The sequence below is a fragment of the Eucyclogobius newberryi genome, unplaced genomic scaffold, assembly GCF_026437365.1.
Source record: "Eucyclogobius newberryi isolate DKJ021-1_F unplaced genomic scaffold, fEucNew1.0.hap1 SCAF_20, whole genome shotgun sequence".
Taxonomy (NCBI): domain Eukaryota; kingdom Metazoa; phylum Chordata; class Actinopteri; order Gobiiformes; family Gobiidae; genus Eucyclogobius; species Eucyclogobius newberryi.
The window spans coordinates 24,761,996-24,780,997 of NW_027315835.1; the positions used below are offsets into that span (position 1 = coordinate 24,761,996).

Below are 19,002 nucleotides of genomic sequence, written 5' to 3' on the forward strand. Positions count from 1 at the left end.
CCTCATCTGCCTGAAGAGTGGGTCCAGCTCGACTCCGTCGGCCCCTCATCTGCCTGAAGAGTGGGTCCAGCTCCAGTCTCCTCGTGTCCGTCTGTCCGTCTGTGAGAGTCGGATCTCTCCTTCACTGGAACTCCTCCAGGTTTCTACGCTTTTTTCCCAAAGAGGTTTTTTTGTAGTTTTTCCTGGCCAAGAAGGAGAGTCTAAGGACAGAGGACCCTGGGACATCGTCCCTCGCCACCACAGACATTGTCTGACTCCCTCGCCACCACAGACATTGTCTGACTTCATCGCCACCACAGACATTGTTGATTCATTTCTCCCTATGGCCCTCAGAGGCAACTGTTGTTGTGATTTTGGGCCTTACAAAAATAAATTGATTTGATTTGATTTGACACGGTAAGTTATTTTAGAGCATGGTGAGGAGCTCTGGTTTACATTAACAAATTGGAACCTATCAGATAAATAGGATTTAAACCAGCTGAGGGCTGTTCCTCCAACACCTACATCACATTCTAACCTCTGCAGTAGAATGTTGTGGTCGATGGTGTCAAACGCTGCGCTCAGGTCCAACAGAACCAGTGCAGTTTCAGTGCTGTGGTGGGCTCTGAACCCTGACTGGAAAACTTCAAATAAGTTATTTTCCCGTAGATGGCGAAAATGCTTTAACTACAACTCTTTCAAGGATTTTAGAGACAAAGGGAAGATTTTAAATCGGTCTGCTTACCAATAGGTCAATGACTGCATGTCTTTGAGGAGTCTGCTTGGAATGGGGTCTAGGACACAAGTTGAGCTTTTAGAGGACATAATGGCTGAAGTTATCTCTTCTAGAGTTACTTTTGGATTTATATGGGACACAGTGTTATAGCTTGACCTTGTTCAGGGCTAATAGTGGGAGTAATATAATCTGATTTATCTCTGATTGTTTTTATTTTATTGTTAAAAAATAGGAGGAAATCATTAGAGCTGAGAGAAGCTGGGATTGAGGGCTCTACTGTGACAGTTTGTTAGCCTGGCCACAGTGCTGAAAAGAAATCTAGTGTTATTTTTGTTGACTTCTGTTAGATTTGAATAGTATCTAGTTTGGGCCTTATGCAGAGCCTGCTTATAGGACAGTAGGCAGCTTTTCCATCCTTTTCCATGCTTTGCCATGCTTTTAGGGATTCTTCCGTGTGGGAGCGACAAAATGGTCTTTCTAATTTTCTAACTCTTTGTTTATGTGAAGCAGATCTTCATTGTACCATGGGGAGCCTAACGGCCTAATGAACATGTGGTGCAATAGTGCTGCTCTCTGGTGGGCATCATATGGACACACAACAGCAAGACAACGGGTGAATAGGATTGGATTTAGAGATATGTAATTATTTTTCTTTTGAATCTTTTCTTGTAGTTTACTGATCTAGATGTAAGACAGAAATTACACAATCATGAAACGTTTTCACATAAACAATAAGGCAGTTTATGTGTAACATTCCACATATTTGAGACGTATAAATCTAAAAAAGGACAGATCCAGGTTTAAATAGAAAAAAAGAATATACACAGGGGATTTTAGAAATCTTATTTAATGTTGAGATGAATTGCTCTTTTTTATTAAAACATGAAGAAACGGGAATAGAATATCAAAAAATCCTTCTGTACAGTCTGTCTGTGTGTAAGTAATACTTTAAAGGCTGGTCTTTGTCTCTATGGGAGAGGGAATTATGGAGAAAACGGCCTTTGAAGTTACAACGTGAATTCATTGGAAAAAATACATATTTAGGCACAGATTGGACATTATTATAAAAATACAAAGGTTATTTAAGAAAAACACTAAGAAGCTGAACAGTATTTTGTCATTTTGTCTTAAAATAAAAACAATTTCAGACCAGACTTTATTTTCCTATCCGACACTTTTGACTGCTCAGTTTTCTTCAGAGAGGTTAGGTGTCTTACCAGCTGATTTATATCCATTTACACAGGTTATGGCTGTGTCTTCACTGGTAGAGGCAGCACCATCTGCAGTCCTTCTTCTTTGGGAAGTGTGAAATTTCGTAGAAAGTAGTTGAATAGACTCCATGTCCCAGTTTATAGTCCTGTTGTTTTGTTTTTTTCAGTCTTGTTCAGACTCCTAATATTGTGCTGAAGAAGTCAGATTGCAGATGGCGCCAAAACCTGTCAAGAAACATCACAGAAACATCTGAATCAGTGGAAGAAATTAACCTCATTGGACTGGGATTTTTGTAGGATAAAATTCCCATTTATACTTATTACAAACATTTTAACCATAAAACAGATGTTTTATTTAAAAAAAAAAAAAAACAATAACACCTCTAGGTTTGAAAAGTGTGAGGTGCAATTGAAAAATAATTTCAAAGGTGGTAAATTGCTAGAGCTGTAGTCCAGGTCTATTCAACAACATTTTCTTGAAGGCCAGATTTTCGCTTCTCATGCGCCAAGATTTTTAATGCATTTTTATCACACAAAATCTCCCCAGTATTAGATCTGTTTTAATACTGGCTTAGCAAAAGTGCTCTGCCAAATTCCCAATCCAGTTCTGAACCAGAATTAAACTAAAACTACTCTAGTACCAACCAGGTCTGAACAAAGATCAACCTAAAATTAAATTAGGCCTAAACAAGGACTAAACCTAAATAAAACAAAAAAACTCAAAAAAACAAAAACAATAAATGGAAAATGGGCCTGGGTCTTAAGTTGAAAAGACCAATGTTTTTCAACCTTTGATGAATAATGGCACACATTTTTGTTGAAAAGACGGCACACCATTCATCCACTAAAATATTATCATTATATATATTTTTTTTTTAATAGATTTTTTGCCCCAGGCTTTATTTATAGACAGGACAGATGAGGGAGAAATGGGGGATGAGAGAGAAGGGAGGACATAAAATGTAATTGTCGGAGTCAGCACTAAAACAATATCATCATTATTAACTGACACCAATTAGTTAAAAGAGGTGTAAATAATGGCTTTTCTGGTTCAGAATATTACTCAGGGCACTCCAAAATGGCAAATTATGACATTAAGTAACTTTTTCAAAGCAATTCCTTAAGTGTAGTGTTCTCCACACTGATTAAAGCATTAGTCAATACAGAGAACTATGTCTCAGGGTCTATAAGATTTTACATAAAAACTGCTAACCCAGTAGTTAACAAACTGAAATGCATAAGATTCTTGGATTAATTTAGACGTTTAGATTTGATCTTCACTCAAATGTTAATGCTCCAGGTTTGAAAAGTGACCAGTGAACTGCAACTTAATTGTGTAACAGTGTTGGGCTAATGTTAGATTCAAATCCTGAACACAGTGGAATCGGAGGGTGGGTCTATTGGATTTGCTCGGTGAAGGCGGAGTCCCGTACTCCTGCAGAAAGCACAGAGAAGAGCACAGGGGGCAGCAGAGAGCGCAGGTACAGGGCGGCTCTGGGCAGCGGGTGGGACAGCAGCACCTCCCTCTTCTTCCGGTTCACCGTCTGGAGCACCTCATGGGCCAGCGCAGAGGGTTGGATGCCGTGGCTCAACTGACTGGAGATGTCTGCACACACATGGGACGCAATTAACACTGCGTGCACAACACCATTCAGCAAGCCCATCGCTAGCCTCAGTACTTCCTGTCCAATTATATCTCTAATGGCTTTTTATCAAGTCATACTAAAATAAACAAATACTTGAGGGTCAAGCAGCAAGCTTGTTCACTGGAGGACACTTTTATGTTTATATTTTGTCCGTCTGTCCGTCTGTTGTCCGTCTGTCCGTCTGTGAGAGTCGGATCTCTCCTTCACTGGAACTCCTCCAGGTTTCTACGCTTTTTTCCCAAAGAGGTTTTTTTGTAGTTTTTCCTGGCCGAGAAGGAGAGTCTAAGGACAGAGGACCCTGGGACATCGTCCCTCGCCACCACGGACATTGTCTGACTTCATCGCCACCACAGACATTGTCTGACTTCATCGCCACCACAGACATTGTTGATTCATTTCTCCCTGTGGCCCTCAGAGGCAACTGTTGTTGTGATTTTGGGCCTTACAAAAATAAATTGATTTGATTTGATTTGATAAAGGGTAAGTCAATGCTAATGCTGATACATTAAATTTTTAAATAACGGCACAAAAGGAAACAATATACATAAAAACATTCGGGTAGTAGCCTACTTTAAAAACATTTGGTTGTTTATTTTAACTTTTAACTTTTTATAAAAGTTAGATTAGCTTTGAGACACAGAGCAAGCCAAGCGCTACCATTTGGTAACACTTTATTTTAGGCTACACTGCATCTAACTAGCTTCTAATATGCAAGTGGTTTTGATTAATTTGTATTATTCTGTCCTTATTAATGGTCTTATTCTGTATGTTCTTCTAATGCTAATTAGACATTTACTAACACTTTCCTATTAATAAACTCCTTACTGAAATGTCATGTTGTATTAGCCCTTAACAACACATTGATTAAGTTTTAGTTTGTTTCTGACTTCAGACATTTTTTTGAGGCGTTTAGAATAAAAAATCTCCTCACTATTCATCTGAATTGGGGTAATTTAAGACAGACTTTTCAGAGACTTAATGATAATGTCATACTGTGAAACTCTACTTTTTGCGTTTAACAGCCTTCAGGACAAAACACAGCTCCATCCAGGGGGATTAAGCCTATATATACCTGATAATCTAATTTTGTATTGCTTCAAAATTTCAATATCATCTTGTATAGTGGGTTCTGTTCATAACTTTTATGGACAGAATATCTAGGCGCAGTCAGGGGTCGGAGGGTGTCCGGTTTGGGGACCACAGGATTCCATCTCTGCTGTTTGCAGACGATGTTGTCCTGATGGCTCCATCAAACCCGGACCTGCAACATGCACTGGGACGGTTTGCAGCCGAGTGTGAACCAGCTGGGATGAGAATCAGCACCTCCAAATCCGAGGCCATGGTTCTCGACCGGAAAAAGGTGGCTTGCCCTCTCCACGTGTGTGGGGAGTCCTTGCCCCAAGTGGAGGAGTTCAAGTATCTCGGGGTCTTGTTCACGAGTGAGGGAAGGATGGAGCGTGAGATCGACAGGCGGATCGGTGCAGCGGCTGCAGTGATGCAGTCGCTGCATTGGACCGTTGTGGTAAAGAGGGAGCTGAGGCGAAAGGCAAAGCTCTCTATTTACCGGTCGGTCTACGTTCCTCCCTCACCAATGGTCATGAGCTTTGGGTAATGACCGAAAGAACAAGATTTGTGGATACAAGCGGTCGAAATGAGTTTCCTCCGCCGTGTGGCTGGGCGCTCCCTTAGAGATAAGGTGAGGAGCTCGGTCACACGGGGGGAGCTCGGAGTAGAGCTGCTGCTCCTCCACGTCGAGAGGAGCCAGCTGAGGTGGCTCGGGCATCTGTTCCGGATGCCTCCTGGGCGCCTCCCTCGGGAGGGGTTTCGGGCATGTCCCACCGGGAAGAGGCCCCGGGGAAGACCCAGGACACGCTGGAGAGACTATGTCTCTCGGCTGGCCTGGGAACGCCTCGGGATCCCCCTGAGGAGTTGGAGGAAGTGTCTGGGGAGTAGGAAGTCTGGGAGTCCCTACTTAGACTGCTGCCCCCGCGACCCGGCCCCGGATAAAGCGGCAGAAGATGGATGGATCTTGTATAGTGACAAAGGAGTGTTTAGAATTGAAGCATGCATTCCCATAGAGTTTGATTGATAAACTTTGTTGGACACAATAACTTGATTCAGAACAAAAGAGCCACATGTCTTAGCGCCGTCAAAAACTGTCCAACCATATGCACTTAAAAACGCTACACTCACTAATAACGGAACCATTCATTCATAAAAACCACACTCGCCAAAACATAAGCATAATGGCTGGAGCATCGTGAAAAAGAAAAATTTGACTTTTGCACGTTCGCTCTGCCGCTAATCCCAAGAATGCGGACTATTTGAGCCACTCCCCTCAGGCAGGAGGTTACAGTCTGTCCAGATCAGAACCTCAGAACAGTTTCTTTCCCTCTGCCGTTAGACTTATGAACACTTCTAAGCACCTGCCACTTTAACTACAATTTAATCAATCACTCACTGTTCACTTTCTGCACTACATCTCTAAATAAAACTGTACATTTTGTGTACATAGTAAGCCTATTATAGGAAATTTGAATTGTTTTTCTTTAATGAATGCCCTTTTTGATTCTATATATCTTGTTTTTACCATTGTTCATCATTGCATGTTGCACCAAATCACCAAAGCAAGTTCCTATGTTTGTGAATTTTGTTCATTGACAATGGCAATAAACCTTATCTGATTCTGAAACAAGGAGCAAGAGAAGAGCAATCCCGGACGACACAAGCCTGTTGGCATTACAGGAACTGAACAAACAAAGCTGATGGTCCACGGCTCCGGTCGAAAACAGCCCGTCTCACAAACTGACGAGGCTAACATGGCTAACATGACTAACAGGCCCGATGCAGCTGCTGACCCCGCTCCCCGCCGGTAAACAACGCTCCATCCAATAGTGACCGAAATCAGACAAATGGAAAAATTACATTCAGACTAAATTTGGAAATGGACCAAATGGGACTCTTATTTTAATTTCAATATTTATAATTATGTTTAGTTGGTGTTGGCCCTGCGACAAGTTGGCCACTGTCCAGGGTGTACCCCGCCTAAGGCCCGAAGTCACTGGGATAGGCTCCAGTCACCCGCGACCCCGAAAGGGAACAAGCGGTAGAAAATGGATGGATTCATCAATCCATCCATTTTAGTTGATGTCCACTTGTGGTTTTCTGTTATTTGTACTCTCTGGTTGTTTTGTTCTATTTGTGTTCTGTCTAATCTATTTGTTAATAAAATTGAAAATAATATTTAAAGAAAAAAAAGAATAAGAAAAATTAAGGAAATTTCAACTGAGAAAAAGTTGAAGGTGCCTGTCAGCTGTACACAAGCAGTTTGTTTTTACATTGAGCTCTATGGGAAAAACGCTTTTTGGACTGTGGATTTTTTTCGTTGCAATTCCAATGGACTGGCCACTAGTCCATATTCAGATATTTTAATAGATCCATGCTTTGTACTCACATGCCCAGAGGCGGCTGCGCTGGGGGCCAGGCTTGTCGGCAGCAGGTGGCTCAGAGGCGTTGATGAATGTGTGACTGATAGTGCTCACCGCGATGCCGTACTCCTCCACTTCGGCACGCAGGCAGTCAAAGAAAGCCTGTGCTGCATGTTTAGAAGCAGCATCTGGGAAGTCAGGAATGTCCCAATATCACATTTTAGTTTTGAAATGAGTGTAAGGAGGAAATAACACATTATTTACCAATATTGACACCATGCAGACCAGTGTAATCCTTCATTCACTTTTATTTAGATTGTCTAATAGCTTGCCATTCCCATTTGGCTTGTTTCCACTTTGCGTTGGAGCAGATTGGTACAGTCCGATAGTGTCTCCACTCTCTTACGTGAACTGTACCGGCCCTTTTAAGGGGTCTGAGGTGAACCTTCCAAAGTGGTCTGACTTGCTTCAGCAAACACTGACTTGCTCTTGCGTTAAACTATCATATTTTCAGCTATGTTAACTTATTTGTTGAGCCCACATGCGTAGCAAAACAAAGCTAGTGCAGGGTAGCATCAGTTATTTCCTGTTTATTGGCACACAGCCCTAATGTCAAGACCTAAAATATTATATTTCCTAAGCATAATGTATCTAACATTGTCCAAAACCCATGCATTACATTGGTTGCATTACTGGTTTTATTGACTCTGCACTTGGCACAACCTTTCCTGTTTGACATGAAGACCTATGTATAAATACTGTAATCAGCACAGCCCCTTTTGGGGAAGATTGTAACCCTGCAATTGATGGACTCATGTCTTTCCCGTCAGTAATCATTGAGGCATGTGACATTGGAACAGGAATGATCTTGGCAGCTTCAAAACACGACATGAAGGGGGAAAACTTGAAGATTGTGGTGAAAACTTTGGCCAGCTTGTCCGCCCAATCCTTGAGCACCCAGCACAGGACAGTTTCTGATCCGAGAGTCAAACAGGAACTCTCGCAAATGACAAAACACCGACATCAATATCTGAGTCCTTTGCTGACAGGAATGGCACTCTACTACACCACACATGTTTAAACTATGGCCCGCGGCACAAACATTGCAATTAATCATTTTTTACAATCTCCCATGACGCCATGAGTAGAATCTTCCTCTGAGAAACAAATCCATTGACAATTATGTACATTTAAAAGGATTGTAAAGTCAGTTTACTCACATGAGCTTCTAAAAGGAACTGCCAGTTTGCCGTGGATACTGTTGACTAGCACAATCTGCCCACCTCTTCTGGACATCATGGATGGAAGGACACCTGACAGGACATGTTTCCTTAATTAATTCACTGAATCGTGTTTCTCTAATAGGTTGAGCTCATGTCATATTCTCAAATGGAGGGTGAGGCCTATGTAGTAACTCTTTGGGAGTTTAAGTTTTTTTTTTAAAGAGATACCCAAAATAGAAATCCACATAGACGCTTTCTCAGTTCTGGAATGGAGGCAACACTAGCCAAAAAAATGTGTTTCTTTTTCAATAAGCTAGGGCTGTACTCAAAACATGATATAGCAATACATTATGATGGACTTCTTGGCTATACGCATATAAATGCAGGGACGTGTATTGTGATATATTCAAACTATATTCATTCCATGTAAATTGTCGCATTAAACACTTAACTACCGGCAGACAAGTGCAATAAGGCTAAAAGTGCATATCACAGGTTCTCATGTTTTTCCAAGTATGACTTATATAAGATATGATCTAAGTATTTATCATAATTTTAAAGAAAAATCTAAAAAATACAAATTACAGGAAATAGAACTGAGTTCTAAAACAGAATCTCCACAGAGCGCTGTGCATCTTCATCTTAAAGCCACAAACCACTCTATCGAAGACAGTGAGGTGAAGATTCTAGGCAGGGAGAAAAGATTGTTCGAATGAGGAGTTAAAGAGGCAATCTTTGTTAGAGGAGAATCCGTCCCTTAACAGAAATGGAGGTTTAAGATTCAACCTTCCGCTCGTATATAATAGTGTCTTGTAACACTGGAGCGGGAGACGCCCAGGGCATTCTGACGCTAATTAGGTACTCGGTGAGGAGGGAGCAGAAGGTCAGTTTACAATAGGATGTTGATAGCCCATTACAGGGCTATTCGTAAAACAAAGAGGTTAGTCTAAAGTGAAACCAAAAACTCCCTTTATCAGGAGGTCCCGCCGGGTGGGCAGGTCCTACTCAGAGTAGGATAAATATCTGAGTTCCCAGACTCGGTTTGCAGATTGAGAATGACTCCTGGATGCGAGTCGAAATGTTTCGTTTTTTCCAAAAACAGGGTCCAGAAGACTTCAACTGAATATTTTTCTACAATGGAACCCGTTGAGCTCTTTTTTTTCAGGTAGTTTGCAACTGGCTGACGCTAGTTTACGTATGATTGTGTGGCAATGCTAATAAACGCTAGCCTACTTGCATACAGTTTTATTGAGGTTTCTCAACAATTGTGTGAAGGAACGTGTTATGAAGGCTGCAAAAGTTTAAGGAGTCCTCCAGTACAAGCATGTTTTCTTTGCTCCAGAAATCCCATACAAGGTTCGTAAACAAAGAGAAACGTCTCACACCTGTAAGGAACTCAACAAGAGAAAACTGAGACATGGGTTCTCTTTTCCAGCAACTCTTCTGGTGACTTTTGAAGGTAAATAACACATGCTCATAACACCAGGAGAGGCAGAGGTGCGCCTAAGGAAAATGCAAAACACAAAACTGAACAGCGAAAAGAGATGGCGCCACTATGTGATTTTAGGTTGTGGTCAAATGGTAATACATTTCAGTTGATGTGTAGAGACCATGGATGTATTATATAATATCGAAGATATAATATCGGTAGAGACTGATGATAATGATGAGATTTGTTTGTTTTTGGCTGGGCGGCTGGGGGGCGTGGTGGACTGGGGAGGTGCTGTATCCAGTTTGTGAGAACAGGAGCCAGGAGCTTCCCAACTATTAATGGAAATAATTTGTCTTTATTATGAGTTAAACTGGGGAGCCCCAATATTTCTACGTGGGAGCAGACTTATGAAGGGCCTGAACATGTCTAAGATGAAAAACCACATAGAGAATCAGGTTAGCAAGGCTACAATCAAGCTTGCTGGCTCCTCGCTGGCACAGGCCCCCGCGCGTCCAGGCACAGGATCCGGCTCAGGCTCTGCCGTTGCTTCAGCCATCTTTCGCTCTGGCTCCAGCTTCAGCTCTGGGTTGGACACGGCGGTGGAGATAGACTCGGTGATAATGGCGGCTTTGCGTGAGATTACAGACAAGATTACAAAGGCAATGGATGCTAAAATAGCCGCGGCCTAGGCGGACCCACAAAAGATTTATACTAGAATAGACTACTTTTTATGTTTAACAAATATAGGTCCAAAATTACCGGGGCAGGGGACATTGGGACGTATGTAGAGGAAGTTCGACTGTTTAATTTGTGGAATAAAACAATCCCAAGACTTGTGTGGCAAGGCAAAAAACCTCAAATCCAATTTAAAACTCTACAGTTATCAAAAGAAAAAAGAGGCTTGGGTTTACCTTGTATTAATGTATTTTATTTCAGCTCAAATCAGAGTGTTGCTGAACTGGTGTGATCCAGAATATGAAGCTCAATGGAAAAATATTGAGATTGGTGTTGTGTCGGGGGTTCCTGTACAGCCTTTACTGGCAGATGACATTTGGTTGAGTCATTTGGAGGAAGTTGAGAACTACTGGGTAAAATCTGTGTTTACAACATGAAAGGAGCTAATCAGAAAATACAAACTACACAAAAATGTTAAAATCTTTAACTAGTTGGCCTATGACCAAGGTTGTGTACCAAATAGAACTGACCTGAGATTCAGGGTCTTGATTACTAAAGGTATAAAAGTTTTTCACCAGATTGTAAAAGATAATCACATGAAAAGCTTTGATATGTTGACAGAATCTTTTGGTTTGGAGAAATATTGGATATTTACATTTTTACATTTACATCTTCTCACATTATGTTTTTGATCTCCAGCTTGGCACAGATGCGGGGATTCGCCCACACTTTTTTACGCTAACATTTGCCCAAAACACACCCACATTAGTGATTAAGGTGGCTTTAGGTCAATGCTGAGCAGACAGAGCAGCAAATGTGGGACATTCCGTCATATGTGCAATTACTGTCGTGATTCATGTGCAATCCATGTGCCGTCGTGACACATATTCATGTGCAATTACTGTCGTGATCACATGCAATGGTATTTATTTATTTATTTATTTTTATCTTTTTTCAAACTTCCTATAAGTGATCTGTTCTTTTCTTCTGTATCTACCTCTGTATTTACCTGCGTTGCACCAATGAAATTTCCCCATGTGGGACAATAAAGGAATATCTTATCTTATCTTATCTTACATTACGGTCCCACACATACGGTTGAATGTGTGCATTTGTTTAATGGAGTAATTATAGTGGCACTGGCACAGGACTGGTGTCAGCCTGGTGTGACAGGAAAAGTGGCACCTGGCAATACATCTTGTGCAGAGACTGATCCAGCGGACACAAGAACATTTTTAAAATAAAAAACAATTATAATCTTGTTTACTGGTTTAATTCTGGGTTATTACTTGTTTAGACCTGGTTTGGTTGGAGTTCTCACAAAAATCCATAATTAACTAACCCCTAATTTGCGTGTTGTGCACCTCCGGAGGCCTTGGCCCTCCAAAAAAATCGAGCCCTCGGGAAACTTAAGTTGAATAGCCCTGATGTAGATAAACGGTCTGGCCAGTGGTCACTAATTTTTTTTGCTCCTTTTGTTTTATTTCTAACATTTTTACAAACAGAGTTACAAACAAATAGATATTTTATTAATTTTAAATTATGTAGCAACTTGTGCGTGTGTGAGTTACAATCACGAGGGCGCAAGTTACAAATGTGGGAGAGCCACTTACAAATACGGGAGCGTGACTTACAAACAAGAAAGAGCCCTTATTTAAAAATAAAAATAAAAATGGTAATAGCACTTCATGTGCTCAGTAAAATTGCATTAAAAAAAAAAAAAAGATATTAGCTACCCAAAAAGAATGATTTGTAGGAAAATACATCATAAGATAAGATAAGATAAGATAAGATATTCCTTTATTGTCCCACATGGGGAAATTTCATTGGTGCAACGCAGGTAGATACAGAGGTAGATACAGAAGAACAGATCACTTATAGGAAGTCTGAAAAACACTTTCAGTAGAAGATCTCCTATAAATAAATAAAAACTCCCATAGACAAATAAATAAATAAATACCATCTTTATGTACCACATGTCTTGTAAAACCTAAAAATCAAGATCTTGCCTCATTTAAAAATGAAAATGAATTTGACTCACAGTGATTTTCTATAGCTAAAATTACTTCGATCTTTCATATTTTAAGACAGTCTGTTCCATTTCCCTTTTGATGTAGTTGATGATTGTTAATCATTGACTAAAGTTCAGGTTCAACCTTCTACTCCTCCTCCTTACACAACCACTCCTCCACTCTTTAACCACACCTCTAATGACCCAAAAGTCCTATTTATACAGGCCTATCCCAGCATCTCTGGTTGTCTCTGCTCTCTCGACCCCGCCCTCCAGCCCCATGTCTCTATCATCTTCACCTTAACACATCACCATCTTATGAAGGAGGTGTTCTAAAATCGTCTGGGCTGATTACCTGAGACAGAGCTCCCATCTCTACACACCCAACTCTAATCGTTCTATCATCTACATCATCACAATTATCAATAAACATTCTCTCAATTATTGTGGTGTAGTCCTTGCTAGTGAACTACCAGTTACCTCTATTTGAGTATTAATGGATATAACGTAAGATAAAGTCAGCACACACCTTTGGCAAGCGTGCAGGGGCCGAAGTAGTTGATGTCCATGATGTTGCGGTCCACCTCCAAGGAGATGCTCTGTACGGGGCCCTTCACCTTGATGCTGCTGTTACAGATGAGCACATCTACGTAGCCGTAGCAGTCCACCACCTCAGCCACCACCTCGTCCAGGCTGTCCGAGTCACTAAAGTCCACCAGCACCACTTTAGGAGCAAAAGTCTGAGGGCCAGAGAGGGCAGAGTGTACAAGCGTGCACAATTATATATATATATATATATATATATATATATATATATATATATATATATATATATAAATATATATATATATATATATATATAAATATATATATATATATATATATATATATATATATATATATATATATATATATATATATATATATATCTCACCCCTTATCCTTTTAATTTCCTGTAGTATTTGAGTATCCTTATTTTCGGCATGTTTAGTTTCCAACAGCTTTAATTTGCTCTGTAAATCAATCATTTTTTTCTGCCTTTGTTTCTTTTTAACCGGGGCGACAGCAACTACCCTGACCCTCAAAACAGCCTTTGCGCATCCCAGAGAATGGGTAGAGAAACGTCACCATTGTTATTTCCTCTACATCAGTGTCCTTTGTCATCGGTTTTACAAATTGTGGGTCATTGAGTAGACTAGCAATAAATCTCCAATGTGTGTTTTTTGTTGTTTCCGTTCCAGATATACAGTGATGTAAATAGGGACATGATCACTTAAATCTATTCCACCCATATCTGTCTCTGTAATTTTGACCTATCTTTGTTGGAAATAAAAAGTAGTCTATTCTAGTATAGATCTTATTTTTTTTAAACGGTAAATGGTTACATTTATAAAGCGCTTTGCACACAATCACACACCAGATGTTTGCAGACACTGGGGCCGCGTTGGGTTAAGTGTCTTGCCCAAGGACACAACAGCAGTATTCACCTGAGGCAGGGTTAGCCAACCTGGGGGCCAGTGGATCTCACCGCTCTACCAGGAGAGAGCGGGAGCGGGAACCGATATAAAATCCCTATTTTATGCGGGTAAAATATGTAAATTGGCAAAGATTTGGATTAATCTCTCCCCAGATATCGATCAACCCTTTATTATGTATTCATTACGAAACGTATTATTTATAGATTTACCATTTTTTGAGTTTGTGACATCCACTGTTGGCTGAACATGTAAGTTCTTGTCTCTGCCACAACTTCATTACAGAGAGAGAGTTCGCTTCCTGGTGGAGTATATAGATTCATCAAAGTAAACACACTTCCATTAATAGTTTCTTTGACCAGTACAAATCTGCCATCTTTATCTTTGTGTTCAAAACTCTGTTCAAATTCTATTCTGATTGAGATCAATATGGCCACACCCCTCTTATGTTTTCCCCTGTATGAGGAATAGTCTCTAAACAAATGTAGTCATTCTTTGATGTCCTAAGTTGTTTAAATGGGTTTCTTGTAAATATATAAAATGATGTCGGTGTAATCCCTCATTCGTCCAGGAGCGTTCTATTGTAGAAAAAAATTCAGTTCAAGTCATCTGGACTCTGAAAAACAAAATGTTTCATTCTCAATCTGTGAATCGAGTCTTTCTTTTCAATTTTTTTTCAATATCTTCGACCGCTTAATTGGACCCAATATTCTATTAACATGAATTGCTAGTCGTAAATTTTCAGATGCCATTGTACAAATCATGTTGAAATTATTCTTGTAAATCTACCACTGCTACACTGCCCTCTGGTCGAACAGAAAACACAAACATAGGAACCACAAAAACCGAACACAATAGAACAAACAAAATGCAAAACGTAAAAAAGCCAAAAGATATCAGAGGGTGGAGGGGAAAACCGTTGATATAACATTTTTACCTGGGTATTTACAAACCAAAGTTAGATCACACTGTCCCACATTGGGCAAATAAGATAAGATTAGACAAGAGAACCTTTATTAGTCCCACAGTGGGGAAATTCTAGGGTTGCAACACAGATTAGGCACAGAAACACAGATTAGAAACAGAAGTTAAAGGTCCCATAACATGCAAAATCGACTTTTCAGAGCTTTTAACCTTCTTACATTGCTATTTGTGCTTCATATATGTACCCAGAGTGTTTTTTTTGATTGATTCCCGCAGTTTTTAGCTACAGAACAGACTATATCCTTTCCGCAAATCTCCAAACTGACGGGGGGTGGGTGCAAGACCGCGTCATAACCCCAGGCACGCGTCATCATCCCCCCTCCCCCTCCCCCTTATTATTATCAAGTATACACTTAGGATAGACTACGAAACGTGAAAAAAGCATGTTATGGCACCTTTAAATAATAAAAAACGTCCTTAAAAATATATTTAAATCCGTATAAATAAATCAATAAATAATAAATCAAAATAATAGAAAAAATACACACTCTTATTTACAGTAAGTGGCTGCACCAGGGATGATTGACATAATTGTTTCCACAATTTTTACCCTATATTTTTTGGACCACTACTTTGTACTTTCCCCTGCAGTACACAAGCTCAGGTGGTAGATAGATTGAATAGCTGTCTGGTCTCACCTCTCGTGGGTCAGCGTCTGTGCTCAGTGTGTCATACAGAGATTCCAGTTTGTCCCAGCTGGTCCCACACAGGATCAGACGTGCCCCGCCCCGATGGAAGAGCCGGGACAACTCTGTATAATGAACCATATAGTTATACTGTATAAGGCAAATAGACATTCATAGGCTTTATTCATGATAATGTCAAACCAATTAGCTGACCATAAGTAGAATGTACTCCTCAATTTGAGCTTCTACAACTAAACCTGGTTTACAATCAAGCCAAAAAGGTCTTGTGTCTTCATCATTTTCATTTTGACTTGCATTTTTATTAAAAACAAATATTGCTTTCAATCTTAATTTATAGACATAAACAACATCACAAATTGAAACAGCTGGATCTCAATTGTTTATTCTAATAATTCCAATTCATTATTTAATCTATTGGTCATTTCCTTTGTTTGTCCTATTTTAATTATCTCAGGACAGATATTGAATATCATATCATGTCAAATGTATAATCTTGTGATCACCAACAATATTTCAAATTTTGAGTTAGACTGAAACACCATTGTATTTATCTATGAGCCAGGACCAATACAAGGCTAAAGAACCAAACAAAGAAGGAGAGAATAGAGCGAGGGAAAAGTAGAAGGGGAGTGCAAGAAAGAAAGACATAAAAAACAGAAAGCGACAGAATGAAAGAGGGGGATGATGAGAGAAGAATAAGAAAGACAAAGATAAAAAAGAGAAGGATAAAGAAAGAAAGGGAGATGGTGAGAGCGAAATAAAGAAAGACAGACAGATGATGAAAGAAGTAGTGAGAGAGAGAGAAAAGGAGCTGACGAAACAAAAAGAGATAAAGAAAGAATGAGTTAAAGTAGGAAAGAAAGAAAGCAGAGGAAAACGTTGTAATTGAGAGAGCGGGCAGGCTGATCTTTACCAGAGCCCACTCCGGACACAGCGTCAGTGAGTACCACCACTTTGTTCCGGACTTGTGCGTTGGACATGTACAGGAGGAACTCATTGTAGACGTAGTAGACACCGGCGGCCACCACGATGAGCACGGGCAGGAGCACCATGAACGGAAGCATGGTCTGGGGGGACGAGAGAGAGAGAGTTTGCTATAGATGCTCCAAACCCAGACCTTCTGACCTGGTTCCAGCAGCAGATCATGTTTCATGGTGCAATATTGTCATATTCATGTGCAATTACTGTTGTACTCACATGCAATAATGTCACATTCATGTGCATATAACTGATGTAAATAGTGTTTATTTTACCATTATTATTATTATTATTATTATTATTATTAGTAGTAGTATCTTGTCTTGCACTGTTTTTATTTTATTTTATCTTTATTTTTCCCCTCCATTCCCTATTAAGATATGAGAGGTTTTTGTCTATAGGAGGTTTTGTTTATATGAGTTTTGTTTATAAGAGTTATTCTATTAAGAGTGTTTTTCAAACTTCCTGTCTTCTTATCTGTCCTTTTCCTCTGTATCTACCTGCGTTGCAACAATGAAATTTCCCTAAGTGTGGACAGTAAAGGATTATCTCATCTTATCTTATCTTTACATCTGCAGCAAAGTGTGGCCTGTTCAGTGTCTACCAATGTCCACTGCACTAAGACAGACTTTTTTTTACATTTTAAAACTCAAACACAAACAGGCAGAAGAAAACCAGATAGTGAAAGGCAAAATCAAAGAGAAAATACAGAAGATCAAATGTTAGTCCGGCACATGTCCCTTTTATCTCTTGTCTTGTCAATGTAAAAATAAGTTTTTCTATTTTGTATTTGTCCAGTCATTCAAAGACTAAGGTCTCGTCATCCTTTTCTTAGTTACTGCCTTTTCCGCGGCAGCCAAAAGTGCTCTTAAGAACTTAAGAAATTGAACTTTTTGCTCCTAATTGAGATTAATATATCTTATACAGTGTAATTGTGATTTTATTAGTTTAGAAAATCAGTTGGATTGATAATTTTTAATTTAGTTAATTTTATTGTATTTCTGTTTCTGTAATTTCTTTGTGATTTGAATGCATTTTTCCTGCTGTGTGAAGCACTTTGAATTGGCTTGTGTATGAAATGTGCTCTACAAATAAACTTGCCTTGCCTTGCCTTGCCTAACAGTTGCTCACTTGAGTAAAAGTGTTGGTTCCTCTTTCACTTTGAGTAAATATGTAAGTATTCTAACATTTGTGTTTGTTGCTCGTATGCTTTATCAAACAGGAGAGGAGAGTGTGAAATGGGAGATGAGAGCGAGGGGAGGACATGCAACAAAGAGTCAGAATTCAAACTCACAACACTGTGGCCAGCTGCACCCAGAGCCTGACATACGTGTGCTGTGCCTTAACCACTCGATCACCCGGCAGCACAGAAGTAACAATATTTTAATGTGACGATACTCTGATTTGGGTAAAAATGGTGGCTATTCTACCCAACTCTGATTCTAGGAAAAGTAATAATAAGCTGGCTTTGAGTAGTAGTGAAAATATTGTTTCTCTAAAGCGTTACCTAGTAACTTACTTATTACTCGGCTCTGTCTTTAAGTTCTTTGTGACACCATGTAAGGGCTGGCTTTATTCAGAACAAGCTAAATATACCACTGCACTTAAGAATACTGTCACAAGACACCTTCAGGGTCAAGGGTATGACACCAAATACTTCAACATCAAAACAAGCAAGAATCAACCAAAATCATTTGAATAATTATATTTTGAAAGTTTTGAAGCGTTATTGTTGGGGACTTACAAGCGCGTGCAGAGGGGCTAATCCTCCGGGAGCACTGCGGTTCTATCCACGGCTGTGGTTAGGTAACAGGGCCCGGGTCCATTCACCTGCTCCCAGTGCTGTGTATGCACTGTCCAGACGCTCTGACCCACTGCTGCTGCGGTGGAAGGAGAGGAGGAGGAGGAGGAGGAGGAGGAGGAGGAGGAGGAGGAGGAGGAGGAGGAGGAGGAGGAGGCTGGAACCTGGGCCCAGAATAGACAGAGCAGAGTCAGCAGTTAATGCGGGTGGGCTGGAGGGTAGTGTCACTGCTGTGAAGAGGAAATGTGGTTCAAATGGGGGGAAAGAATAGTCAGCTAATATTCTGTCCAGTTTATTACTGATTCAGAGTATTATTAAGTTGTATCATTACAACTATTTTATTGGTAATATTAATATAATCATTTTATAAATTGTTATAATTCTTCAAGAAAACTGTTTAATATAGGTAAATGAAAAATCCTTGGAGCAGCTGTGTGGAGCTGCGCCTGGGAATGGAAACAAATGGTATGTTTCCATTTGTTTCCATGCATTCTATTTTCCAATAAAAAGAGGAAAAGGCAAGGCAAGTTTTTTGTAGAGCACAATATAAGGCAATTCAAAGTGCTAAAAACAAAGACGTGACAGAAATCACAAAATAGTTTAAGTATAGTTTAACATAGAAGAGAAATTAAATCATTTCAGTCATATGCATAGCCAAACACCATTGTCAGAGTAGAGGTCTGTCTCACAGCTTCAGGAAGACTGTTCCAGATTTTAGCTGCATAAAACTGAAACGCAGATTCCCCATTTTTAGTCCTGGGCACCAGTAGGAGACC

The 19,002-nt window shown here is 39.9% G+C and overlaps 1 protein-coding gene across 1 annotated transcript; it reads right to left on the reverse strand.

The window, feature by feature from the left end:
- Window positions 1–1,546: 1,546 nt before the first annotated feature.
- dhrs7cb (dehydrogenase/reductase (SDR family) member 7Cb) lies at window positions 1,547–18,344 on the reverse strand. The gene is made up of 7 exons (XM_072456463.1): window positions 18,170–18,344; window positions 16,361–16,514; window positions 15,439–15,551; window positions 12,871–13,081; window positions 8,221–8,313; window positions 7,027–7,188; window positions 1,547–3,532 (listed from the first exon to the last, which is right to left on the reverse strand). Exons 2-7 carry the CDS (start codon window positions 16,509–16,511, stop codon window positions 3,324–3,326), a joined length of 939 nt encoding a protein of 312 aa, XP_072312564.1. The 5' UTR covers window positions 16,512–16,514; window positions 18,170–18,344; the 3' UTR covers window positions 1,547–3,323.
- Between the last annotated feature and the right edge of the window lie 658 nt (window positions 18,345–19,002).

Coding starts and splice junctions, on each gene's coding strand:
- dhrs7cb (XM_072456463.1), bottom strand. CDS start 16,511: ATGCTTCCGTTCATGGTGCTCCTGCCCGTGCTCATCGTGGTGGCCGCC. Junction 15,552..16,360: donor TGTGTCCGGAGTGGGCTCTG/GTAAAGATCAGC, acceptor TTCATTATACAG/AGTTGTCCCGGCTCTTCCAT. Junction 3,533..7,026: donor GCGCAGCCGCCTCTGGGCAT/GTGAGTACAAAG, acceptor ATGTGTGTGCAG/ACATCTCCAGTCAGTTGAGC.